General features: G+C 36.0%; 1 protein-coding gene and 1 long non-coding RNA gene across 20 annotated transcripts in view; one reads left to right on the forward strand and one right to left on the reverse strand.

The window, feature by feature from the left end:
* Positions 1–27,882, forward strand: part of TBC1D5 (TBC1 domain family member 5) — a 535,839-nt gene that overhangs the window by 317,857 nt on the left and 190,100 nt on the right. For all 19 annotated transcript variants that reach the window (XM_082459259.1, XM_082459266.1, XM_082459256.1 and 16 more), the window contains 4 exons: positions 2,921–3,013; positions 4,564–4,610; positions 4,705–4,774; positions 10,419–10,591. In XM_082459259.1, the coding sequence (XP_082315385.1) occupies positions 2,921–3,013; positions 4,564–4,610; positions 4,705–4,774; positions 10,419–10,591 (383 nt within the window). The remainder of the gene's footprint in view (positions 1–2,920; positions 3,014–4,563; positions 4,611–4,704; positions 4,775–10,418; positions 10,592–27,882) is intronic.
* The window catches only part of LOC309659515, a 297,583-nt gene that overhangs the window by 225,794 nt on the left and 43,907 nt on the right, over positions 1–27,882 (reverse strand). The gene's annotated exons all lie outside the window — the stretch shown is intronic.

Here is a 27,882-nt window from a genome sequence, read left to right on the forward strand (position 1 = left end):
AGGAGTTTGCCCACTCCATTCACTTTTGTGTTACCAGCACGTCATAGGTAGTTAATAGATAATTTTTGGAATAAATGAAGGTGAATGATGCATGAGCAAATGGAGAATCTGGAGAAAGGAGTGTCACAGAAACTAGAGGGAAGAGAATGTTCAGGGAAGGTGAGAAGATACATTTAGGCAAGAACCGTTTCGTATTAAACCAGCCTTAATTAGTTAGAAAACATACTGCAGGGAAGAGTTCTGTTCAGAAGATCACTGCCGCCACCACCACCAACACCAACAACCAAAGCCTAGTCAGAAACCTAATAAAAACAGTGCAGTTCCACATATTTTTGGATTGGAAGATCTGGTGTTCTTAAAGAAGTCTGTTTTCTTCAAGTTAATTTTAATGCAATGGCAATAAAAATTTTGTTTAGCATTTTATGTAACTAAATTACATTTTCATTTGGATGAAAAGTTGTTAGAGTAGGCAAGATAATTTTGAGAAAAAGAATAGAAAATATGGGGAAATGGAGTATTTTACAGCTCAAGTCATTACAGTACTAAAGTTCCTGTTAAGAGTACATAAACCAATGGAATACCAATAAAAACTCAGAAAAAATGAGAGCTAAATATTCAGCTTATGATAAAGATGACATTTCAGAACTCTTGGGAGAAGATGGATTATTCAATAAATGGTGATTATTCAATAAATTAGTTTAACACTTTGGGAAGGAAAAATACATATTATTCTTCAGGGCAAAATTAAATACCAGATGGGTAAAGAATTAGCTGTAAAAAAGAAACCTGTATATTTAATCTAATCTCAATATGAGGAAGGTCTTTTTGGCATAAAAGCAAAATAAGAAATCATGAAAGATGATTTATTGATTTGACTGTTTTAAAGTATACAGCTTTACTATGACATAATCAAAATTAAAAGGCAAGTTATAAACATGGGAAAGTATTTGTAACAAAAATAACTAAGGGTTAATTTCCTGAATTGCTGAAGAACTATTACAAATCATCAGGAGAAGGGAGACTCTTCATTAGGAGAAAATGGGCAATTCATTAAATACAAATGACCACTGAAATGTTTGTGTTCAACCTCACTAGCATTTAAATAAGTTAAAACAATTATTTGACTGTAAAATTTGACAGGATTTTTAAAAAACGCTACAAATAAAGGTGAGGGTATGTGAAGTGGTGATTTTTATGCCCTAAAGTGAGGGAATTATTTCTAAAGGGCAGGTTAATTATATATATCAAATGTCTTATTAACTCATTTACCCAGAAATTTTACTTCTAGGGACTTTATCCTAAGGAAATTATCAGAAATAAGCAAAAAAGATTATTGCAAAGATATCTATCGCAGTTTTAATTTTTCTTTCTTTTCTCTTTTGGCCTTCTTTCCCTTCCTTCCTGCCTTCCCTCCTTCCTTTGTTTTTGTTTTAGATATTCTGTAGTTCTGTACAATAAGTAACTATTACTTTCATGATTAAAATTATGTCACTTGGTCTTTGGGATAATTTGAGATTATTCTAGAAGAATAAACCCCTCATAATGATTTTAAAGCACATTAGCAACACTTAATTCCATTCTTTATGGGTGTGTACCAAGTTCTTCTAAGGAATAGTCTTTTCAAGATTTATTTAGTAGGAGACGGTCACCTAAAAAGATTGAAGTGATGTGTGGTAATTTGTCCCAAATCACAAGTAAATTGTCAATGGATCATAAATTATTTTGTAAAAATGGAATTAAGTCCTTCTCATTCAAGGCTAGTGATAACTTATAAATGAACTGTGACAGAGTTTCCTTTTGTATTACTTTATGATAATAACTAGCGTCCTATGAACAGCACAGAGCTGCCAGACTGTGCAGAGGTCCGTGCGGCTGTCCTTCCATCACAGGAGATTTTGTCTAATCCCATCGGCAAAAACTCTCTCTTCTCTCGGCTTCAGTATTTTATTGTTATTTCCTGTAGAGGCGGGGTTTTGTCTTCTTTTTTTGTAAAAGATCATCGTAGGCCAAAGGAAAATAGTGACTCACTTTAAGAGGCAGAAAAGAGTACAGTCCATTTTTAACTTGCTAAAATATGTTTTTGATGCCTAAGTAGGGAAAAAAATCTTAACTAACAAGGCGGGTCACTGATGTGGCATATCTTATTTCCTCACAAGAATGGATAAATAATGGATTTTTATAATACCCTTTGAAAGGCAACTTAGTAACTAATATACCTTTTTGTTTCTATGCCTATGTATGTAATCCACAGGTGAACACAATATAAGGAAAAAGAAAGTTGTATTGGTGAAATCACTAAATGAATTGAAAAGTAACCTTGTAGTTGAAGTAGACAGGAAAAAAGAATTATGGCCATCTTGGCTTAAACATGTTGAAAATCGTACTTTAAAAACTTTGTTTTCTCTCATACCTGCTAAAGGTTGTTTCTTTTATTATCCAACATTTCCAGCTAGCTGACTTCAGCTCTTCCTAAATCTACAGACATCCTAATTTTGAGCCATTATATAATGAAAACATTGGATGTAATTTCCTTAGGTCTACAGTTCTTAGTTGCCCTTCTTACTGCAGATCTTTATACTCTAGCATATGATTATAATTTGCATAAATGAAATTCATATTTATGAGTACACATCCTGAAGCAACTGACAGGTGCAAGGTTGTCTACCATGCCGATTTATTGTTTGTTGTGTCATTTAAAAGAGAGCTGCTCTCCATGTTTTAAAGAAGAATACCTGCTGTGGTAGAATTGGAGTCAAGTTCTAAAACTAAATAAAATCTCACTTTGTAGGTTTTTATGTTTATGCTCTTCTGTATAATATGAAAATACCTGGGACGGGGACCAGCTACAGAGGCTCTTAGCTGAGCCCGTTCTGTCCACCAGTGGAGTCTGGACACGCCCCCGTCCCTTTCTCTATTTCAGGGCATGCACGAGCTGTTGGCTCCAATGGTCTTCACCCTCCACTGCGACCACCAAGCCTTTCTTCATGCCAGCGAGTCTGCACAGCCAAGGCAAGTTTGTATATGAGCTCCATCTATTTTGTCAGCCCTGCTGTAATCCTTTTTTAACCTCAACACCTTTTATATTGAAGGTATTTTGTAAATTGTAAACATTGGGTTGTGTTTCACGTGCCTGATTATTAATTCCACTTAATAACTGTAATCCCATTTCAGCTATGGGGCAAACTTGGAATTCTAAATATCTTTGCAAGTCTTAGAGCTGTACCAAAGGAAGACATGTAACTGATGGATCAAGAAGAGGAAATTTTTGTTGTAATGGCAAAGTGCTGATGATTGTTAATATTCATACGTTCTATCCTCCAGTGACCCATTCTTTCACAGTAAGCTGTAAGAGAACCTCATGTGTGAGATATTTTGTCCTCACCAGACTCAGTTCAGTTCATAAATAGAACAGTCCCCCAAAGCACCCCAGTATAAAGAAACAAAATGACTTCTCATGTTTTTGAGATACAATTACTGAAGTTATTTGCTGGAGATAATAAATTAGTATATCTTGTATTTAACTTAGGCCGATTGTTAGAATTTATTTTCTAACTTAAGATACCCTAACTAGATGGGCCAGAGAGGCAGCCGGGAAGCATCTTGGGAATGGAGAGCTGAGGGATTATAAAACTTCCTCAGGAATATTCCACAGGCTAGCCTCTCTCTGTGCCGAAAATAACGGATTAACATAATATTTCATGTGTTTATCTGTATGATCTTTAGTCATCAAATGTAGCCATCCATTTTGCTGAACATATATTATGGCATTTGTCAAATCAACTTTTGTTTACTATATTGTAGATTAGTATTTTCTAGTCCCTTTGAGTTTTTCTAATATACTAAATTTGTTGGATCTGACTATAGTAGCCATATCTTAGTTGCTGTTGCCTCAGTTATTCTGAAGTATGATAAGGTTGCAGTTAGTATCGGGATCCTGTTTTCATGCCAGTTTTATCTTTTTAAAAACACATATGCAGAATATACTCCATAGGAAAGTATACATGATTGCAAATTGCTTTTTAAAAAAATAGCTTTTAAATGAGTTCTACATGCTTCTTTAACTGTTTCAATCCTCTATAAAGTAAAAGCAGCACTAAAATAGATTTGGAAGAGGTGCTGTCACTGATTAATTGATGTTAAAACATAATAAAAATAGAAGCCATTGAAAGAAAATAAATTACTGTTTTAATATGGGATATTTGACCAGTAACTATATATTTTTTTGTTTCGTTTTTGGACAAGTGATAAATTGTGGAATAATCAGTCGATTCTAGATCAGGCACATTCAAGGAATGTATTGTCACGTTCACTTTTGTTATTTGGAATAATTAGATAGTTGCCTCGTCGTGGTACAGACAGGCAGCTAATTTGTTTTTGATCTTTATAGTAAGAAAGGATTTCATTTGTTAATGGAGTTGCTCTTTTTATTAAAAAAAGGCTAACTTTTTTTCATTTACACATTATATGAAAGTTGGCTTATGAGTATAGAATAAGGCAACCTCTGCATCTCCTTCAATTAAAAAATTACACATTCTGATTGATTGTATCGCTTTTTTAAGTGAGGAAATGAAAACTCTCTTGAACCCTGAGTATCTGGAACATGATGCCTAGTAAGTACAAAAACTTTCTGTTTTTATTTTTTTACGCCATTTTTACTTTAATGAAGATTTAACATTGGCGTTATATTATTTTTCTAATTTTTAGTGCAATGTTCTCACAACTTATGGAAACTGCCGAACCTTGGTTTTCTACTTTTGAGCATGATGGTCAAAAGGTAAATCTTACAGTACAGATCTTTTCAATATATTTGAGGGAACAAATGATTTTAGTAACAACATAGAGAATAAAAGCCATTATTATCACTATAAAAAAATGAAAATGTAAGGATACCTGTGGAGTAAGTTTGAACTGGGGGTCTAAATCATATCTCTAATTATTGACAGATTTACAAAGGTAATATAAAAATTTTCATATAAATAAATAGAAACTTTCTTTTATATGTGTGTATATTATGCATGCAATATAATTTCCTAAAAACTATTACAAACTTTGAATGAAAAGAGTATTTATCTACTTGATCTGTGCTGTCCTGGTGAGTTGATAGGCACGGAAGTATGTAGATAAACTCTGTGTCAAATAGGTTGTTTTGCTTTTACTAATGCATCACTAAATTGAATTTATATGTTTAGCATCAATACCATTTATCCTTACTCTCTCTTACCCTTATTCTTTTTTTTTTTCCTAATAACTTTTATTGGCGTATAGTTGATTTACAATGTTGTGTTAGTTTCAGGTGTACAGCAAAGTGAATCAGTAATACATATACATATATCCACTCTTTTTTAGATTCTTTTCCCATATAGGCTGTTACAGAGTACTGAGTACAGTTCCCTGTGCTATACAGTAGGTCCTTATTAGTTATCTATTTTATATATAGTAGTGTGTATATGTCAATCCCAATCTCCCAATTTATCCTTACCCCCGCCCACCTCTTGTAACCATAAGTTTGTTTTCTACATCTGTAATCTATTTCTGTTTTTTAGATAAATTCATTTGTACCCTTTTTTTAGATTCTGCGTATAAGTGATATCATATGATATTTGTCTTTCTCTCTCTGACTTACTTCACTCAAATGACAATCTGTAGGTCCAGTTTCATTCTTTTTTATGGCTGAGTAATATTCCATTGTGTATATGTACCACATCTTTATCCACTCCTCTGTTGATGGACATTTAGGTTGCTTCAATGTCCTGGCTTTTGTAAATAGTGCTGCTATGAACATTAGGGTGCATGTGTCTTTTTGAATTAGAGTTTTCTCTGGATGTATGCCCAGGAATGGGATTGCTGGGTCCCCTGGTAATTCTATTTTTAGTTTTTTAAGGAACCTTCATACCATTCTCCATAGTGGCTCTACCAATTTACATTCCCACCAACAGGGTAGGAGGGTTCCCTCTTACCCTTATTCTTTAACTATAATTTTTGTTGTGAAATAATTAACATACCATAACATTCACCTTTTTAAAGTGTACAATTTAGTGGTTTTTAGCGTATTCACAAGGTTGTGCAAATGTCCCCATTGTCTAATTTCAAAACATTTTCAACACCCTAAAAGGAAATCCTAGCCCCAGTAGCAGTCACTCCCCATTTCCCCCTCCCTAGAGCCTTTGGCATCACTAATCTACTTTCTGTTCCTTTGGGCTTGCCTATTCTGGACATTTCATATAAATGGAATCATACAATATGTGACCTTTTGTGACTGACTTTTTTCACTTAGCATCATGTTTTCACTGTTCATTCATGTTGTGGCATGTGTCAGTACTTCATCCCTTTTCAGGGCTAAATAATGTTTCATTGCATAGATATATGCCACATTTTGTTTTTCCATACCTCAGTTGGTGACATTTGGGTTCTTTTCACTTTTTGACTATTAAGAATAATGTTGCTAGGAACATTTGTATACAAACTTTTGTGTGAATGTATGTTTTCAATTCTCTTGGCATATCTCTAAGAGTGGTATTGCCGAATTAGCTGTCATTTTAAACAACCATATATGCTAACTTAGAGATCATTATGGTCTTTTCATTGTTATTACACAATATTGGAAAAATTGCTAATTATTCTGGCAAGGGCTGTTGTTAAGAGTTTTTGGTATATTATTTTCTATATGACTAATTTATTTTATGTTAGTATAATTGAATGAGTTCTGGTTAGAAACCATGTATTACTCAGTCCCTTCACTCCGTCTCTTAGCAAATGAGATGGATAACTAATGCTTTTTATGCCTTTGGTCGAGGTCAGGGTGAACTACTGCCTGCAGGCCAATTTGGCCTGCCATCTGTTTTTGTACAGCTTGTGAGTTAAAAATGGCTTTTACATTATTAAATGGTTGAAAAAAATATCAGAAGAGGAATAGTATTTGGTGACATGAAAATTATATAGAATTCAAATTTCCATGTCCATAAAAAAAGTTTTGTGGGGATACAGCCATGCCTACTTGTTTACTTACTGTCTTCGGCTGCTTTCTCGTTACAAAGGCAGAGCTGGGTGGTTGCAGCACAGACTGTGTGACCTGGAACGTCTCAAATGTTTACCATCTGGCTCTTTCCAGAGAAAGTTTGTCTACCCCGAGCTTAGGTGATAAAGTCTTACTCCAGCTGTATATCACCATGCTCCATTCCGTAAGGGTTGTTACAGGGGAAGCTTGCTGTAAGCATGTGTGATGAACAGTAGCTCTGTATTCTCAGCAGGTGATCTGATGGAATCATAGACTTATGTGAACATCAGATTTTGAGCAGAGTTTTTGAAGACATTTAATTAACAGGCCTCATGATCGTTTTACGCAGTGGTCATTTTGTATTTTATAACTGATTCACAGCATCTGAGAAACTGGATGATAAAAATGAGAGGGCTGCCAGTTTTTACTTTTACTTATTCATGTTGCTTTCACTGAATCATGTCATGAGAATGGCTAAGACAGCACAAAGACATTTATTTTATCAAAGAACACATAGATGTGACCTCTGAGAATTTATATTAATTATTTGTGTGTATCAGTGCATAATATATTCCTAAAAAGCGTATCTAGTGAATCCCTTTTTCATCCTCCCCTTTTTGTTCTTTTTCATGATATGATCATCTTTTTAAAAAGAAGTTCGAGAAATTGATGTATCACTCCATCGTGCAGGTCTTCTAGTTCCTCAGAAAATTCAGTCATATCACCGTGCATGCTGGCTAGTTTAGCGACATACTTTTTATAATAAGACTTTCTTGATGATGGAAGCAGTGTGTTGGTTTACGTAATGGTGTGAAATCATTATCTTGCTGCATTGCTCAGTCTGTGGCCTGGCACTGATCTGTAGAACACACTTTGCGTACCACTAATAAGTGGTTAGAAAAGTTTTCTAGTTTTATCGGTAGTTGTGGCTGTCTCATTTGATCATATATGTTAAATGCAAGTAGCATTCTTTATAATAAGAAATCCTGAAGATAAGGAAGTGTTTTACCTTAACTCTATCTTCACTGTTTTTGATTTTTTACTGTTAGATAAGCTATGCTGTTTAGCATTAAGTGACCAGAAACATTACTTTCAAGTTTTTTAAGTTTAAGAGCTTTTACTATAAAGTATTCTGAGCTCAGGGGAAATCTTTTTAAGTTAAAGCATCCTATTATTTGAAGAGAGTACTAGATGTTACAAAATCAGAAAAATGTGTTTTGGATGTACTATTTTTATAATAAATGAGCACAATATAGAGGTTTCCCTTTCTCCTGTCTATACAAATTAACAACAGTGAATTGAGCCCTAAAGATTAATATGGTCTTATGTCCTTTGGACCTAAATACTCTAGGACAGACACTGTAGGAAGTCCAAAGGGCTGTGTTTCTTTTTTAAGACTTGCAATGATCCTGGACAGACAGATGGAGCCCCTTCTCCCTGTACTGACACAGGACCCTCCCCTCCTCTCTTCTGTGCTTTCTACCAGGCTGATTAGTCACAGCTCTCACGCAGAATTCTGAGCTTTTTTTCTGTGTAATTCTTCCCTCCATGATTAGGGCAAGAGCTTTACCTTCTTTATCTTTATACCCCTGAATCCGGTCCAGTGACAAGAAGATGTTATTCCTTTCAGAGATCTCACAGTTTAGGAGGAAGAGAAGTAGAAACACATACTGTGGGAGCAGAGAAGAGGATAATGAACTAGACCTGGCACTTGAGCCAAATCTTAAAATACACATGGGGGCTCCTCAGTGGAAACACTGGGGAGGGGATATTTCAGGTAAAAGAATGGCATCCCCAGTATCTCTGGAAGCACAGTGAGAACAGAGGCTGACTAGATGATGGAAAGCCTTGCCGACCTGGCTAAAGCATTTGAATTGTTTCGTTTTGTTTTTCCCAGAGTGAAAATAATGGGAAGCTATTAAAAATGTCTAAGGAGGGACTTCCCTGGCGGTCCAGTGGTTAATACTCCACACTCCCACTGCAGGGGGCATGGGTTCAGTCCCTGGTCGGTTGGGGAACTAAGCGTGCTGCGCAGCGTGGCCAAAAAAAAAAAAAAAAAAAAGTGTCTAAGGAGGGCAATCTGGCATAATGTAATACCTGCTTTAGATAGATCACCAGGCATTTTGGAAGATGGATTTAAAGCAGGCTAAATTGGGGGGGCAGCAAGACGAGGAGCAAAGGAATGATTAGGGCCCCAAGTCAGGGTGTTCGCACCGAAGAAGAGACCTATGCAAGAGTCCCCGGAGTGGTTCTGAGGAGCTAAAATTGGCAAACCACGTATTCGTATTGGAGGATGGGTTGAGGTAGGCGTGGGAAAGGATGAACATGCTTTCGAGCGGAAGGTGAGGAGCTCAGTCGCAGGCCTGCTGAATTCGAGACCCTTTGGCAATCTAACATTCTTCGCCGACATTTGAGCGTGTGGGAAGCACTCCAGAGTTCTAGGTTACGAATACAGATTAGGAAGTCTTTGGAGAATGGGTTTTGGTTGAAGCACTGTGAATGACTGAGCTCACTCAGGGAACTGCATGTAAGTAGAAATTAAACTGAGACCAGAACTGTATGAAAAAGCAGCGTTTGTGAAACAGAAACAAGAATTTAAACTAGAGTAGACTGAGGATGAGTGATAGGCAGATAATCATGAAAGAAGATGCTATAAATCCCAGTATTGGAGAGAGGTAGAAACTGGGAACTGAACATCAGAAGAAAGGTCAGACATAATATATTAGAGTATATCATCAGACTTGAGGGGTAGTTGACGTTTACATGAAAGCATTACAAGGAGTTACAGATCTTAATATTGGGTGGCAGGAACGGAAGTTGTACTGCCCACATAGATTTTTTTTTTTTTTTTTTTTAAGTCAGCTACATTTTTGGTCTGAAGAATTTAAAAATCTTTCTACCCAGCTATTTAAATTGATCAAAGGACAGTTAGAGGATGTCTTCTCTTCTAGTACTGGTTTGCTTTATTTCTTGACTTTTTTATTGTTTTGAGAGCTCAAAGTAAGACAGTTTTCAATTACTTTTTTTCATGTTTAACTTTTATGCCACAAGAAATACATTTTCCTCAGAGTGTGCCATTTAGGTACTATGGCTGCTGCTGAGACAAACTGGCCATGGACAGATAGACTAGTGGCCACCACTACCTCTAGCCAAAATTATCTTATAAGACTTAATGGCACCAGATAAACTGGTCGAGGGAATACAAGTAGAAAATTTTTAGAAGATGTTTCCTGGCCTTTATGGGCACAGTCATCTATGTGACGATCAGTTTATGGTCCCACATTTTAAGCTTTTTTCCTGAGTTGGTTAAAGTAGTTGTTGGTTCTTCTCTAAACTTCCATTGATAAATACGTTCAAGAATAATGTCCATGTGTTTGTTAACTTCACATTGAAATAATACATGTTCCATTTTTCCTGTGTTTAGGGGAAAGAAACCCTGATGACTCCTATCCCCTTTGCTAGACCACAGGATTTGGGGCCAACAGTTGCTATTGTTACTAAAGTCAACCAGATCCAGGATCATCTACTGAAGAAGCATGATATTGAGCTTTACATGCACCTGAACAGACTAGAAATTGCACCACAGATATATGGGTTGTAAGTATTCAAGTTTAAATTTCAGCAACACCTAATTATGATTTATGGTGGTTTCTATATGTTTCAGATTCATAGAAGTAAGAGTAAGAGCTATGCCGGCTACATTTCATTTCATATCTCCTTTTGTGTTCTGTGTGCCAGACTCTGTGCTCATTGCTTTCAGATGTCCTATTTCACCTAACGTGACCACTTTGTTACAGAGGAAGAAACTAAGGTTTACAATAAACTTACACATATTGAACAGTGAAGTCGTAATTCAAATCCAGGCAGAATTGGCTCTATAATCTGCAGAGCCAGTGTAAAATAAAAATGAATGGCCCTTTAAAAAAAAATTAGTGGGAATTTCAAGATGGCAACAGCAGATCATTAAACCAAGCATTCTGAGAAGTGCGGGGTCACACTGATTGTACACAGTGAAGCCAGCCCGGAACCCAAACTATCCTGTAAGATATTCATGTTCTTTCCATTTTATAGTGTGCTTATCTGCTCTGCCCTCAGAAGTGCATTTCTAAAAGTAAGATAAATGTCCCTCACAGTGAAAATAATACATTAATCATCTTCAGCCAGGTGACTTCTGTAACATGCTATAGCAGAATATGGAGCCAGTTTTACCCTTAGATGTGTGTGTGTGTGTATGTGTGTGTGTTGTGTTGTGTGTGTGTATGCATTCAGTGGCTTATAATATGAGTAGGCAAATTAGAAAGATAGCAACTTTAATAAATATGAATTAGTTGTGTAGTGCTACAGACAACAAAAGGATCCTTTAAATAGAAACAATATGACATTTATATCTGGTGCTGGGCAGATTCCTGGTAGATATTTCCTGCAAATCCCATCTCTCAACTAGATAGAACATGGAAAATTGAGAAGGTGTTACTGAGATATACATAGTAGATGCTCAATGAATATGAATTCATATTTCTGCTCTCCTGTTTTCATGATGCCTGTTTTCATTTCTGTGACTTAAGCTTGATTTCATCACTGAGAGCAGCTCCGTCATTCCCAATGGAAGTGAGAAAGTTCTGGGGAACATGGGTCCTCAGCAGCACTGTACGTTATTAATGAACTGGCATTTGTTACACTTTGAAGTCTGGCTAATATATTTGTGATTATAGAGTAAACATTTATTTTACAATACCTAGTGGCAAGGTAAGGAGGCTGATTCTATATTCCTCTCTACTCTGCACTCAAAGAATTGGTTTACTCAAATACAGAAATCCATTTTATAGCCTCAAGAATTTTTGCGAGTCTAGAAATTGGTCTTAAATATTGGAGAAAGAAACTAACGTCGGACACGTTGATCATTTCTTTGAATGCTCTATTGTTTGTTACCTCTTTGGCCAAGCTGGTGCTTCACATTACGGTGGTCGTGGCATGGACTTGGGTACAATGATTTATAACTAGTGTGTTCTGGTTTCCTTATCAGACATTAGTTCCCATCAGCTTTCTTTTCATAATAATGATTCATAGAGCTTCTTTGATATCCAGCCAGCACCTTCCCAATAAAATTCTATGATCCATGACATAATTACTCTTAATCCTTTCAACTTTATTTTCAGCTGTACTAACAAAATTAGGGCTTGCGGTAACCATAGTTGACTCAGTTATCCCTTTATTTTTGTATAGAATCTCATCTGCATTATCTAAAAATATGTAATTGTTTTAATTTTTGAAGAAGTCATTCATTCTCTTAATTGGGCTGTACTACATTTTATAGTGTAAGAGTTTTACTTACTCATATCACTTATTAAAGTTGATTTTATTATTTCTATTTGTGGGACAGTGTGGTTGAATTTTCCTATGTGTTTATGCTACCCTAAGCTGTACTGCTCACCTGTATATTTCCTATTGATGACTGTTAGAATCTTTGGGCCCGAAGGATAATATCAGTATAATATAAAATAGCAGTTAGAAGCACAGGCTTTGAAATGAAACAGACCTGTTTAACCACTTAGAGCCTTGGTTTCTTCATCTGTGTAATGGAGATGAAAAATAGTGGTACCTGCTTCATGGAGTGCCTATGAAAATTAAATCATAATATATGAAAATCAGTGTTCAGTTTGGAATAAACATTCAATATATGTTTAGCACTGCTTTTGTTGTCATTATCTGTCATTATAATTACTGAATTAAGACATCATGGCTCTGTCAATATGATGTACCATGTGATTCATGAACCCTTCCAGCTCTGGCTTTGGCTTTCTGTGTTTGCTTCACTGAAGCATACAAGCTTCTACTTAAGTGGAAACATAATAGTTATCCTTTGCACCAGTGCTTCTCAAGAGATAGTGTAGAAGTGGAGAGTAAACTTTTAGAAACAGATCATAGCAATTTGGCACAATAATTTTATGTCCTTGAAGGTAATAAATTTTGTGGGTCTTTATCTCATGGGAATGAATTGAAATTGTTTCTTTTATATCATGCAAGTAATATTAGTCTAAATAATTGCTGACGCTACTGTCTGTTGCTGTTGGGAGAAAGTTGTTTACATGGTGGAGAAAGGGTTATTTAGCAAAATGAAATTATATCCCATATTGAGTCCAGGTTTCTAATTTTAGTCAATCTTAGCAGTTGCATGATACATTAAAATTTATTTAAATCTGCCCTCTGATATGGGTGTGGTTACCTTTAAGAAAATGATTTTATAATTACCCTGTTTTTAGAAGTAGTTTTTCTTCTGTTTTTTTGTAGGAGAATATATGTGGGAGTCTCCTGATGTAGCAGATATGCCATATATAAATGCATTTGTTGCATTTTGCTAATAAATGTATTTAACAATTAGAATTAATAATTAGTATAAAAATATTAATTGTACAAACATTGGCTAAAGTCATTCCAAATTAGCTTATCTTAATTTTAAATAAATTGATGATATTTATCTTGAAATATGGGAGTAAGACCCCTTGAAATCTTGAATGTTATATAATAATTTGCTTATTAATGCGATTATTTTATGTATTTTAGTGCATTATCTCCTGGATAATTGTAGCTGGTTTTTCTGTTAGGAAATGTTAAATCAACTTACTATTTAGGTTAAACAAAGTTAATTTGCAATTAAATATTTAATACTTTCTAAGTGATATTATAAAATAATATTTCCTAAAAGTAATTTATACTGTTTTTCATTAACTTTATGAAAGATTACTCCTGTTGCACCTAAAATGAAATTTCTCTTACTTTAATTCAGATAATTAACATCATGAGTTGTCTTTTGCTTGCCAATTATTGATAAGTATTAGACTTTTTAAAAATTAAGTTCTGTAGGGGCCTGTCAGTGCATGCGTACTAATTTCCAAAATAAAACATTGACTGTATCATTTCCAACTTTCCAAGGTAATTTCTAAGAGTTGCTGTTTGGTATCTTCATTGTTTTTTCTCTTTTTTAAAATTAATTAATTTATTTATTTTTGGCTGTGTTGGGTCTTCGTTTCTGTGCAAGGGCTTTCTCCAGTTGCAGCGAGCGGGGGCCACTCACTGTCGCGGCCTCTCCCGTTGTGGAGCACAGGCTCCAGAAGCGCAGGCTCAGTAGTTGTGGCTCACGGGCCTAGCCGCTCCGCGGCATGTGGGATCTTCCCGGACCGGGGCACGAACCCGTGTCCCCTGCATTGGCAGGCGGATTCCTAACCACTGCGCCACCAGGGAAGCCCGGTATCTTCATTTTTAATATGAGAATAAGAATGTCCTGTGATTTTATCACTTGGGAATTATTTTTGTGCAGAAGCCTCTAAAATATTACTGCTACAATTCCATCCCTGAGTATGTCTTGTTTTGAGTCCAAAAGACCCTTAATCACAGCAGATTCAAATACAAAGATTCAATACTGTTTTCTTAATACTTAATATTATAAATACTCTTTTATAAAAAGACCAAAAATTGAAGTTTAAAAATAACAGTTTTTGCTAGGCCAGAGTAACTGTTTTATTATCACTCTTAAATATATTGAATCTGTATATTTTCGACTACATATTATACTTTGATATAAATAGAATACATAATAAACATCTGTGGGATATGCAATTAATGTCACTTTTGAGGAAAGACCCTCTTAACACACTTGGGCTTTGGCATTCTTAAATTACGAGCTCTTTACAGCACACATGGGATAGATTCCATATCTCCCAAATGTTTTTTATACATCTTTCATTTCCCTTATTTCCTATTTTCTGGATTAGCAGTTGTTTTGCTGTGGTGGTTTCTAGTAATTTAATTGAGGAGGTTGTTGGTTATTGATAAATAATCTGCTAAATTGTGGTATAGTTTCAGAATATTTATATCACATTTTATTTGTTCTAACACATATCAGTGTGATTATGTATGACTACCAAGTTTTTTAAACTGATACTGGAAGTATAAACATAGGGTAAAAATATAACTCTCAGTCATCAAAGTCAATATAATTACCCACCTTAAAAATTCTCTCTCTCAACAGGTTAAGAAATGGCTTCCTATTCTAAACACAGTTAATGATTGAAATATTCTTTTCTTTTCAATGAGCTTTATGTTACGTATTAAACATAAAATACAGAATGAGGAATTAGAAGGTGAAGAGCCAATGATACCTTGTCATACAGAACTGGGCATTCCCCCCAAATTACTCCTTTTGAAAAAGCTGGCTTTTTCCCCCTCCTACAATATATGAAGAATTATGATTAAGAATTGTGGGGAAGAATAATAAATTATTTGAAATATTGGTTAATAATTGTTAATATTTTTTATTTCCTGTGGACTAGGCATTGCCCCTAAAGGCTTTATGTTGATTATCTTATCTGTCCTCACAACACATTGGGATAGATGCTGTGATCATCTGCATTTTGTAGATGAGGAAATCAAGGCTTATAAAGGCTTATTTAGATCAACTAACTACCAAGAAGCTGAGCCATGCTTTGAACTCCTGAGCCTACATTCATACTCTAATTTGACTAGAAATATGAGTGTGGTAGAAAACTAAGGTACCCAAAGGTACTATGTATCAGATGGGACCATGAGTCAAATGCAGGGTGAGCAGGTAAGCAGCAAAGACCAGACAGGTATGAGGCCCGAAATCAGAGGAGTCTTGTTAGTGGTGATCAGAAACCAGCCTGGTGGGCTTCCCTGGTGGTGCAGTGGTTGAGAGTCTGCCTGCCAGTGCAGGGGACACAGGTTCGAGCCCTGGTCTGGGAAGATCCCACATGCCGTGGAGCAACTGGGCCCGTGAGCCACAACTACTGAGCCTATGCGTCTGGAGCCTGTGCTCCGCAACAAGAGAGGCCGCGATAGTGAGAGGCCCGCGCACCGTGATGAGGAGTGGCCCCCACTTGCCGCAACTAGAGAAAGCCCTCGCACAGAAACGAAGACCCAACACAGCCAAAAATAAATAAATTAATTAATTACAACAAACAAAAAAAAAGAAGCCAGACTGGTAAGGAGGAAATGGAAAATCAAAGACACTGGAGAGCCTGAGAGCCATAGCCATGCCAAGAATCAGGACAGAAAGAGCACAGCATCTTCTGCACAAAGGTAGCAGCAGCAGAGATGTAGGTAAAATAATAAGCCATCGCCTGAGGCTTAACTCTTCTTGTCCAGGTCCAATACTGGCCTTATTTAGGTCAGGCCACTGGATAGAAAAATAAGAAAGCAGGTGGAGAAAGGGTGTTCTGCTACTTTAATCTTTAACTTGACCTACAAAAAGAGTTAATTGATGAAACAGAAGAAATGGAATCTGTACTGACAAAGTAATCATGAATTTTAAGATAGACAGGCCAAGAAGGAAATGCTGTGCCTAGTTACACATGCAGAAATTTAGGAAAAGTACCATCCACACAGATTTCTAGGTAAAAATATACTCTTCCCACTGAAAGGTGAATAAAAATGAATAATTCAAAAGGGGAAAGCAGTTTCTTAAAGGACTGCTCAAAAGCAATGTAACCAGTAAGATATGGTGTTTACAACTGAATGCAGTTGTCAAAAATAATCATCTAAAGAGCAGTCAAAATAATTTATAACATTATTTGGATCTTAGATCTACTTAATTCTAGTGAATAATTCAAAGTGGGAAAGAAGTATAAAAGTTTGCATAATTTATCACACGTGAAGGAATATATACTATTTCATTGATATTTATAATCACTAAAGTTTTTCGTTTTATAAAACTTCTATAAAATAGTATCCATGCAGTAGGATTGTGAGTTTTAAATGAAAAAATATCATTTAGAGAACAGTAGTTGGCATGTTGTAAACACTCAAAAATGTTCATAGGTATTAACTTTCATGTGCTAAGTCCAATTGCCTGGCTCATAAGACTCACTAAGTAGTCATAACAACAACAACAACAACAAGAGCTTACAAAGGAAGCATAAAACAATAAAACAAGATGACAAATGATACTGTCAAACAGTAGGTATAGTACTATACCTAAGTGCTTTAAGGTCTCCTAATAAAAGACTATTCTTGATTGACTTTATGGACAAAATCCAACTACATGCTACTTAAAAGAGACAGCTAAAATACATTGATATGGTTTAGTAAAGGAATACAGAAATGGCAATAGTAATACCAAAAAATACACTTTGAAATGAAAACATTGAAAAAGAGTATTCTTTATTAATAAAACATTCAATTATAATAGCCTTGAATTTTGGTGTGTAAGATCTATGACAGCAAAGAGTTTGTCTGCCTTGTTCATTAATATATCCCAGATGCCTCCCTAACAGAACCCACTACATGGTTAAGTATTCAGTAAATATTTTTGAATCAATGCATGAATGGGATGGAGGTAAAAACAAAGGAAGTAAAGGTCACAAACCAGTTATATAAGGAACTGATTATTCAAAATATCATTGGTGGAAAATCTGCTATTTTGAGGAACATCAACTAATAATTATTTAAAAAATGAAAACTCTAAATAATTACTAGAAAATGTACATGAAAATATAACTATAACCAATCTTCCAATGACCATGGATTTTTCTAAGAAAAGTAGCAATGAAAGACATTTTAGAGAGTAAGTTTGAAATATGACTACTCCAAAATTTCATTCCAATAAAATTCAGTGCAAAGACAAATTTTTTTGCAATGTACACAAAATATATAAAGAATATAAAGCAAATTTGTATTCTTTATATAAAATAAGCCCTTAAAATTAGTAAGAAACCACTTTACCTATAAAGTAGAAAAATAAAGTGAACCAACAATGCATAGGAAAAAAAAATCAATGGCCAACAAATATAGTAAAAAGGTTTCAACTATTCAAATATTTAAAGAATTATAAATTAAATAGCAAAATATAATTTTCATTCAGGTTGATTAGGATTGGAGAAAATTTTACTCAATGCTGATATAATTAATTTGGGAGTTGATTGGGAAAGTGAGTAAAACACCTGATAAACTTGGGCTCCTTGACTCATGATTCTACTTTTAAGCTTTAAGGGAATCAGGGAGCAGAGGTCTGTATAAAGATGTTTATCACAGTATTATTTATGATATGAAATGGGAACTAATTTCTAATAATAAAGGAAATAATAGGGTAAATAAGTCCATTTGATGAAATTATGCCATAATTTAAATGATGTATTTGTGGACTCTGTAATCCCAAGAGGTGATGCGTATGATATAGTCTAAGTGAAAAATCAGGAAGAGAAACCACATACAATCTATTTTCCTAGTTTTAAAAATTATATATGTTTTAAATGAAAATTAGCCTGGAAGTAGTGTTAACACTGGTTATCTCTGAAAGGGAATAAAGAATCGTGTTTATTTTCTTTATACTTTTTGCTGTTTTCTCAATTATCTCAATTTAATCACAGATTGATCTTGTAAGATTTTTTAAAATATAAGGGCAAACATAAGGTACTTAATTACTATTAGTGGGCACATATGTCAGTATCCAGAAAACTGAAATACTTTGAAGACATATTTGAACCATTATCAGTAATCTTTGAAGAATTAAGAAAAGTGGAGGTCGTGGCAAGAATACTTAAAGTAAAAGAAAATCTCTATTTTAACATCTGCAGTGCAATAAAATGTATTTACCTCAGTCTCTGACAATATTTTATCACTTTTAAAAAATAGATAATCTGTAATTCTTTGAAAGGGAAATTATTTTATATAGATCTAGCATGTGTTCACCAGAATAGTTCGGACAAGATAGAACTGCATTTTCTTTTCTGTCAAATTACCAGATTAGAGAAAAACTTTTGACTGAAGATTTTTATTTCACCATTTTCTTGTAATATTCTTTTGCTCAAAATGGAGGATTTGAAGACGGAGTGATACTACATTTAGGCTGAAATGTAGCTTTACTTAACAACCATGTTCAAAGAGTATCCATGAGTGTGCTGTGACCTAGGTGGAATGGGGTCCTGGTGGCCTGCCACAGGGCTTTGTTATTGGCCCTGCACAGAATCCCAGCATTCTGGGATTAAGGGTCTTTTGGAAGGTCGCTCTTGTAGCTACTCATGAAATGCTTCAATCTCAATTGTACCATTCCTATTAAGTAATTGAATATCTCAACTTGACCAGTCCCTTGTTGGGGAGTTTGGTACCATCACAGATAGTTGCTTACTTCCTGGCTGATTTGACTTACCTGTCCACTATACCTCCCAGTATAACATAACAGATATTTTAATTCCTGATAAATGTTAGGGACTTGTTCACAGGGTGCTCACAGCATTACAAAGTGAAAGAATAAGTGAGGTTTGAAATAATATAGACTTAGATTAAATCATGGCTCTAAGGGCTGGCAAGATGGTGGAGAAGAACGTGAGCTTACCCCTTCTTACAAAAACACCAAAATCAAAACTAACTACTGAACAAACATCGACAAAAAAAAAATGCTTGAACCTACCAAAAAAGATACCCTACATCCAAAGACAAAGAAGAAGCCACAAGACGGTAGGAGGGGCACCATCGTGATAAAATCAAATCCCATACCCGCTGGGTGGGCTACCCACAAACTGGAAAACAGTCATACCACAGCAGTTCTCCGACAGGAGTGAAAGTCCTGAGCCCCACGTCCGGCTTCCCAGCCTGGGGGTCTGGCAATGGGAGGAGGAGCCCCCAGAGAATCTGGCTTTGAAGGCCATCAAGGTTTGGTTGCAGGAGCTCCACAGGACTGAGGGAAACGGAAACTCCACTCTTGGAGGGTGCACACAAGGTCATGTGTCCACCAGGACCCAGGGGAAAAAGCAGTGACCTCATAAGAGACTGGGACAGACCTACCTACTAGTATTGGAGGGTCTCCCGTGGAGGCGGGGGGCAGCTGTGGCTCACTGTGGGGACAAAGACACTGGAAGCAGCAGCTCTGGCACGTACTCATTGGCGTGAACCCTCCTTGAAGCCGCCATTTCCTCCCCAAGACCTAGCCCCACCCAACAGCCTATAGGCCCCAGTGCTGGGACACCTCAGGCCAGACAACCAACAGGGTGGGAACACAGCCCCACCCATCAGCCGACAGGCTGCTTAAAGTCTTCCTCAGCACACAGCTGGTCAATAAACACACCCCCTGACATGGCCCTGCCCACCAGAGGGACAAGACCCAGTTCCACCCCGCAGTGGACAGGAACCAGACCCTCACACAAGGAAGGTTGCACAAGCCTCTTAGACAGCCTCATCCACCAGACGGCAGACAGCAGAAGCAAGAAGAACTACAATCCTGCAGCCTGCAGGATGGAAACCACATTCACAGAAAGTTAGACAAAATGAGATGGCAGAGGAATATGTCCCAGATGAAGGAAGAAGATAAAACCCCAGAAGAACAACTGAGTGAAGTGCAGATAGGCAATCTACCCAAAAAAGAATCCAGAGTAATGATAGTGAAGATGATCCAAGATCTCAGAAAAAGAATGGAGGCACAGATCGAGAAGATGCAAGTCATGTTTAAAAAAGACCTAGAAGAACTAAAGAACAAGCAAACAGAGATGAACAATACAATAACTGAAATGAAAAATACACTAGAAGGAAACAACAGCAGAGTAACTGAGGCAGAAGAACGGATGAGTGAGCTGGAAGACAGAATGGTGGAAATCACTGCCATGGAACAGAATAAAGAAAAAAGACTGAAAAGAAATGAAGACAGTCTGAGAGACCTCTAGGACAACATTAAACACACCAACATTTGCATTATAGGGGTCCCAGAAAGAGAAGAGAGAAAGGACCTGAGAAAATATTTGAAGAGGTAATAGCTAAAAACTTCCCTAAGATGGGAAAGGAAACAGTCACCCAAGTCCAGGAAGCACAGAGAGTCCCAGGCAGGATAAACCCAAGGAGATACACTCCAAGACACATAGTAATCAAACTGGAAAAAATTAAAGACAGAGAAAAAAAATATTAAAAACAACAAGGGAAAAGCAATAACATAGAAGGGAACTCTCATAAGGCTATCAGCTGATCTCTCAGCAGAAACTCTGCAGGCCAGAAGGGAGTGGCATGATATATTTAAAGTGATGAAAGGGAATAACCTACAACCAAGAATACTGTACCCAGCAAGGCTCTCATTCAGATTTGACCGAGAAATCAAAAGCTTTATAGACAAGTAAAAGCTAAGAGAATTCAGCACCACCAGACCAGCTTTGCAACAAATGCTAAAGGAACTTATCTAAGCGGAAGAGAAAAGGCCACTACTAGAAACAAGAAAATTATGAATGGAAAAGCTCACTGGTAAAGGCAAACATAAAGGTAGGAAATCATCTGCACACATATATGATGTCAAAACCATCAATTGTGATAAGAGGAGAGTGCAAATGCAAGATATTGGAAATTGATTGGAAATTAAAAGACCAGCAACTTAAAACAATCTTGTTTATATAATCAAAAGAAAGCAGGAGATATATTTGATAATAATATCAAATAAAGTAGACTTCAGAGCACAGAGAATGACCAGAGACAAAAGGGATATTACATAATGGTAAAAGGGTCAGTTCACCAAAAGGACTTAGCAGTCCTAAATGTGTGTGCATTAAACAACAGAGCTACAAAATACATGAACCAAAAACTGATAGAACTGAAAGGAGAGACAAATCCATGTTTATAGTTTGAGACTATCAATAATTGATAGTACAACTAGACAAGAAATATAGAACTCAACAACTAAATATATCCTGGCCCATGAAACAAGCCTCAACAAATTTAATAGAATTGAAATCATACAGAGTATTTTCCCTGTTCACGATAGAATCAGATTAGAAATAATTGTTAAGGGGAAAACTTTCCAAACACTTGGAAACTAAATAACACACTTCCAAATAATCCCTGGATTGGAGAGGAAGTCTCGAGAGAAACTTTTAAAGATACATTTAACTGAATGAAAGTACAACATATCAAAATTTGTGGGACAGAGCTAAAGCAGTGCTAAAGGGTAAATTTATTGCACTAAATGCTTATGTTAGAAAAGAAAACTCAAGTTAGTAATCTAAGCTTCCACTTAAGAACCTAGAAGAAGAAGGCAAAATAAACTCAAAGTAGGTAGAAGGAAGGAATAAAGGTAAGAATTGAAACCAATATAATTAAAAACAGTACAAAGATAATAGAATAAGAAACAGAATAACAAGAAAAAGGAAACAAAAAGCTATTTCTTTGAAAAGGTTAATAAAATTAACAGGCATGAAAAAATGAGAGCAGGAGAGAAGTGGGTATGCTTATAAAAGAGCATAGGAAGGATCCTTGTGGTAATGGAATATTTCGGTATTATGACCTTGTGAATGGTTGTGTATCCTGGTGGTGATATTGTACTATAGTTTTGTAGGATGTTACCCTTGGGGAAACTGAATTCACAGACTCTCACTGTACTGTTTCTTCCAACTGCATGTGAATATACAATTATCTCAGAATAAATTTAATTAAAATAATGTCAGTTCAGATGGCTCACATCTTTTGCCCTTTTTACAAATTGGGTTTATTTATTTGCTTAGTATTGAGTTTTGAGAGTTTTCTATATAGTCTAGATACAAGTCTGTTGTCATTTGTTATTCACAGATAGTATCTTCCTGTCAGTGGCTTGTCTTTTCATTTCTTGTAAGTATCTTTCAAACATTTTTCATTTTGGTGAAATCCAATTTATCTACTGTTTCCTTATCAAATGTGTTTTTGGTGTCATATCTAAGAACTCTCTGTTTAACCTAAGTTTTCTTCTAATTGTTTTATGTATTATATTTAGGCCTGTGATCCATTTTGAGTTAATTTTTGTATAAAGTGAGAGGTATAGGTAAAGGTTAATTAGTTAATTATTTTTGGCAGAGGATATCCAGTTATTCTAGTGTCATTGTTGAAAGACTATCCTTTTTCCATTCAGTTGCCTTTGCATCTTTGTCAAAAATCAGTTGGTTTGATTTGTACGGGTTTATTTCTGATCTGTATTTTTTGTTTCTGAGAGAGAAGTGTTAATCCAGCTATAACTGTAAATTTCTCTATTTATGAATTCCAAACTACTTAGGTAGACACCTAAGATTGAGAATTAGCCACCCAGTATTCTTAACCCCATACAAATGGCACAATTTTCTTTTAATTTATGGCCGGCCACTCAGTTTTGTTTATTTCTTGGTACTTTCTGACACACAGAGAACATAATTCCAGTCATGTGTATGGTATGTACAGACGTGATAATAAAACTTTTAAATACAGTAGGCTTATGAACTTCGAGGAACCAGTGATTTCCAGTATGACCTTGGAATGCTGCAGCTAAAAGGGCTGTAACTATGGGGAAATGCAGTGTTTAGCACAGACCAGGACTTTGTGTGTGTGTGTGTGTGTGCTCCTTTCTTAAATTCTTCCCATGGTCTGAAATTTTTTCCAATTAAATGACTTCTTCCACTAGTGTTTTGGAGCCTAATAAATATATTGGACTAGTGAAAACAACCAAAAAGCAAATGATGGCATCTTCATTTAATGTATTTAAGTTTTAAATGCTTCCAAAATATCGAGCTTCTAATAAGAAGTATTTACAGTGAACATTAAAATGCTTCCAATACATATAAGAAGTTTCTATCATAAATTTTTTAGCTCTGCAACTAAGACCTCATTTATTAAATTTTATTTATTTATCAAAGCAATTCACGTATTACAGATGAGTATGTTGATATATTTTCTGGAATTTCCTGGAAGTACGTGATTAAGTTCACAGTGTTGAAATTCTTGCTTCTGATTAAGAACTGAGGTGACTGAAACACAAGACATACTAGACATCTGAGAAATACTGATGTGCCAAAGGCTGCCTGGCCAGGATAGTTCATGACGGAGCATAACCCCTGCCCCAGCACCATTCTAGGTGTTAGGGATGAGAGTCATCCTTATCTTTGAGTTACACATCATGAACGGTATAACACTTTGCCAACCCCAGTGTTAAACTCAACCACCAGACCTGGGTCAACTTCAGGTTGTATCAGCATTCTCTAGAGGAACCCGGTAGGACTGTGGCTGCATCGTTGTTGCGATGTCTTTAACTGAACATAAGTACAACGTACAGGAAAAACAAGTATCACCCCAAAACTCGACACACATAAAATACCACCTAATAACAGTCATAAAAAAGAAAAGTTCTCCAGAAAGACATTGGCAGAGTTGTTTTAAGTCTTAGTGGAACAGTGGGATGTCTTCTTTAAGCTGTCTGGTTTAACAACAGAGTGATATGACTGTAAATCCAGTATTGCCTTTGAGTCTGTTAGCCAGTAGAATACATTTAGATTGGAAGGGATGTAATTTTTGTCCTCAAATCAGAACTGTAGGTTCTAAAGCAAGAAGGAGAAATTTTTAGGACTTACAGGGAAATAATAGTTAAGTGTGGGTAAAAACCTTGGCGTTATTAATTAGCCTCTCATATTCAGTTTCTCTCCCTCATTTCTCATCCTTGGCGTCTTTATTTCATGGGTCTCTGCTTTTGTATTCTCAAACTCTTTCCATAACCAAGTAAGCCAGAGGCAAATTGAATATCTACAGCTAATTGCCTAATAAGCGCTTTCCTATTGCTATATGGTAATTCATGTATAATATCATATTCCATTATTAAGTATACCTTGTAATTAACCTAATTTGTATCACTTAACATCAGTGATTACAGTGTGTGTCTCTGATAGGTCTCTGACCAGACTTAAGTTTCTACCCTTATTTTTTGACCTCTAGGGACTTGGCCTAATACATGTAAAACCTTTTATGGGAACTACTAGGACTTCAAACACATGCCTGTAAATGTCAAGTTTTCTAGAGAAGTGTCTCTTGACTAGCTATTTAGACATTTGAGATCACCTAGTGCACATTTTGTGTGAAAATTCTAGGTTATCTTTCTGACTTTTGTAAAATTATTTTAAGGACCGCATTTCACCATTACATAAAATTTCATATGACCCACGATATCCAGTTAGAATCCTGCCTTCCTACTGTTAGTTCTTCCCTGACCTAAATGTTAGAAAAATGATGAGTTTGCTTAATGAAGAGAACCTCTTCCAAGCTCATAATTTCATAAGATGCTGTTTGACAAAGCCTGCCAATTAATTAAGAAAATTCATCATTTATTACAGTCAGTTTAAAAGGGTAAAAAATGAGAGCTCTTCTACCGCAAACTCTAAGAAAAACTTTTTCCTTCACTAATAGTGATACAGGTTAAACATTGCTAGAGCATATTTCTTTTTACTTCTTATTTTTGCTTTTGGCTGCTTTTGATTCTTCATCATATGTTTCTTTACCCCTCAAATTTCTTATTCTTATTTTTGTAGTTTTAAATACTAGATTTGTACCAGAATTTAAGTGCAGGGAAAGAAATATTGTTTGCAATTCACTTTGGCTTATATATATATACACACTTTGTTTCTAAAATCTTCTTTCATTAAAATTCACCTTCTCTAATAAAAATAATGCTTTTGTTTTCATTTTACTTCATTTATTGTCAGACATTTTTGTATGATTTCATATAATGATTTTTTTACACCAACGTACCACCTCTAAAAGGTCCTCATTATGACTTGAACTATAAGTGGTATGTGGGATTAAAAAAAAAAGTCCAGACTTTGAAAAAAAATTTTAGTCTTATTAAAATTAAATGTTATGCTACATGGAATTTGTGGGGGGAAATATGATACACCTTTTAAAAGATCTTAATTTAGAATCGATGATCATTGAAATAGACATAAGCCCTGATTAAGAGGCGTCAGAAACAATGTCAAGATGACTAGGACTTGGAGAAAAGACTGAGTTATGGTCTGAGTGATCCCATCTGTGCTGAGCAGGTTCGGCTTTTACTAAAGAGAGCATCTGACCTAACTAAGTCACTGGGTCTTAAACAATTAAAAATGGTTAAAGTGTGAACAGTGACCCTCGTGGACACTCTCCGAAAGAGCTAACGTCCGCAAGTGTGAAGATGATCCAACTCTGCACCAAGGGTGGGAGGAGGGGAAGGATTATTACTACAAGTGTATTTTAGTGGGTAGCATTTTATCATGTTGATGCCTAGTACATACTGTAGGCTTAGTTTATTCGTATTACTGATTTATAATTAAAAGGGTTTTATCTTATTTGAAGTAAATATTAAGAGAAAAATAATATTTATATGTTGTTTATACCCTCTTACAAGTTCCCGAAGCTGATATCAGGTTCCGGGTTGCACTGAATGCTTGCGAAAGTTGAGTTAAAATCAGATTAAGAGTACTTCCTTTTATAGGGTTGCCACGTGGCTTTTCTATTTGCAGAGCCCTTAAAACAGTGTGTGGCACATAGGAAACACTTTCTAAGTGTTCATTAAATTTAAAAATAATGATAAATCATAGCAAGGATCATAAAATTCTAGTTAAGACTGCATACCTCTAAATAATAATAAAAATGATGAATAATATTACTCCTTCAAATTGAAAATTAATGGTAAATGGTTCTTTCCAGAGCCATGAGTCCCCATATACCAAATTGCTCTAGTTTAGCCCATCAGTAAGTAGCTGTCTTTTCTGTAGCTTGATGGGCTCCAGGGGGGAGGAGGGCCTCTGCCTCTTGGTGTTCACAACGACAGTGTCAGATCAGGGCAGACTGGCTTCTAAGACGACTTTCTTCTTGTCTTTGAATTTTCACTCCCACTCTTCTTCTGTGGAAAATACAGTTTCAAAACAATAGGAAGTGTGAGGCGAGAGGGATCAGTTACCTAATTGTCCTCTTCCGTAGGTTCTGTTGCTGGTGGTGGAGAGTGCACGGGCTGCCCAGAGTGCACCTCTAGGCTTGCTCCTGGCTCCCCTCCACCACATAGGCTCCCTGCCTGTGCAGCCTCTTATTCTCTGTCTCCCCTCCTCCCTGCGTCTCCTTCCTGGCCTGCCCCTCCCTCATCACATCCCCTGCTCCGATCATGCTTTCTGCTGGTGTTAGGACATAAAGGCCAGAGAATGAGGAGGAAGGGAGACAAATGCAACACAGAGAAAGGTTTTTTAAATGTTTGTCAGCCATGTATTTAAGCCACTGTCTAGATTTTATATAGTCTCACTGTTTCTCTTCTGTCAGGCGACCCTGAACATTGACACCCTCCCGCCACGCCCCCCTTTTAAACTGCTTTAAGGATCTCTAGACAAACAAGGTTTGACTGATTTCCTGGTACCAATTCTACAGCCGTAGGTTTAACGTTTGCCTCCCAAGCCCAGCTTTCTGGAATAAGGTCCCAAGACAGTGGAAGACTAGTCCATCTCATCCAGGACCAGCGCTTCACAACCAAAGGGTGGGTCCCCGTAGTGACCCGACTGCTCCCAGCCAGCTTCCGACCCACATACGATTAGCCTCTTTTTATTAATTTTTAAAATTTTTATTGGAGTAGAGTTGATTTACAGTGTTGTGTGGGATTAACATATACACACTACTATATATAAGACAGATAACTAATAAGGACCTACTGTATAGCACAGGGAACGCTACTCAGTATTCTGTAATAACCTAAATAGGAAAAGAATCTGAAAAAGAAATATGTATATATATATAAAACTGGCCTCTTTGCTTCTGGTTGCTCTGTTCTACTAGTTGATGAGAAGTTTGGCTTTTCACCTAGGTGTTCTTAGATTTATAAGTTTTCTCATTAAGGAAATTTGATTAAGCTGTGTATATCAATTTTTTCTTAGTTTCTTTAGTTTAAGCCTTTCACTTGATTTCGTTAATTTTATGGGGGTTTTTTTCAGTTTAGTGGTTTTGAAAAAATAGAACTGTTTCAGCCATCATTCATTCAGCAACCACTAATTATTATTAAGCACCTACTGATAATCAACATTGTTCTTCATGTTTGGGTATTTGAAGGATTATTAATTAGAACAGGGAACAGCCACTCTAAAAGGCTAGATGAGAACTAGTAGAAAGAATCTGGGGGCGTGGGCATA

Source organism: Balaenoptera physalus (assembly GCF_965194825.1).
Source record: "Balaenoptera physalus genome assembly, chromosome: 4".
Classification (NCBI taxonomy): domain Eukaryota; kingdom Metazoa; phylum Chordata; class Mammalia; order Artiodactyla; family Balaenopteridae; genus Balaenoptera; species Balaenoptera physalus.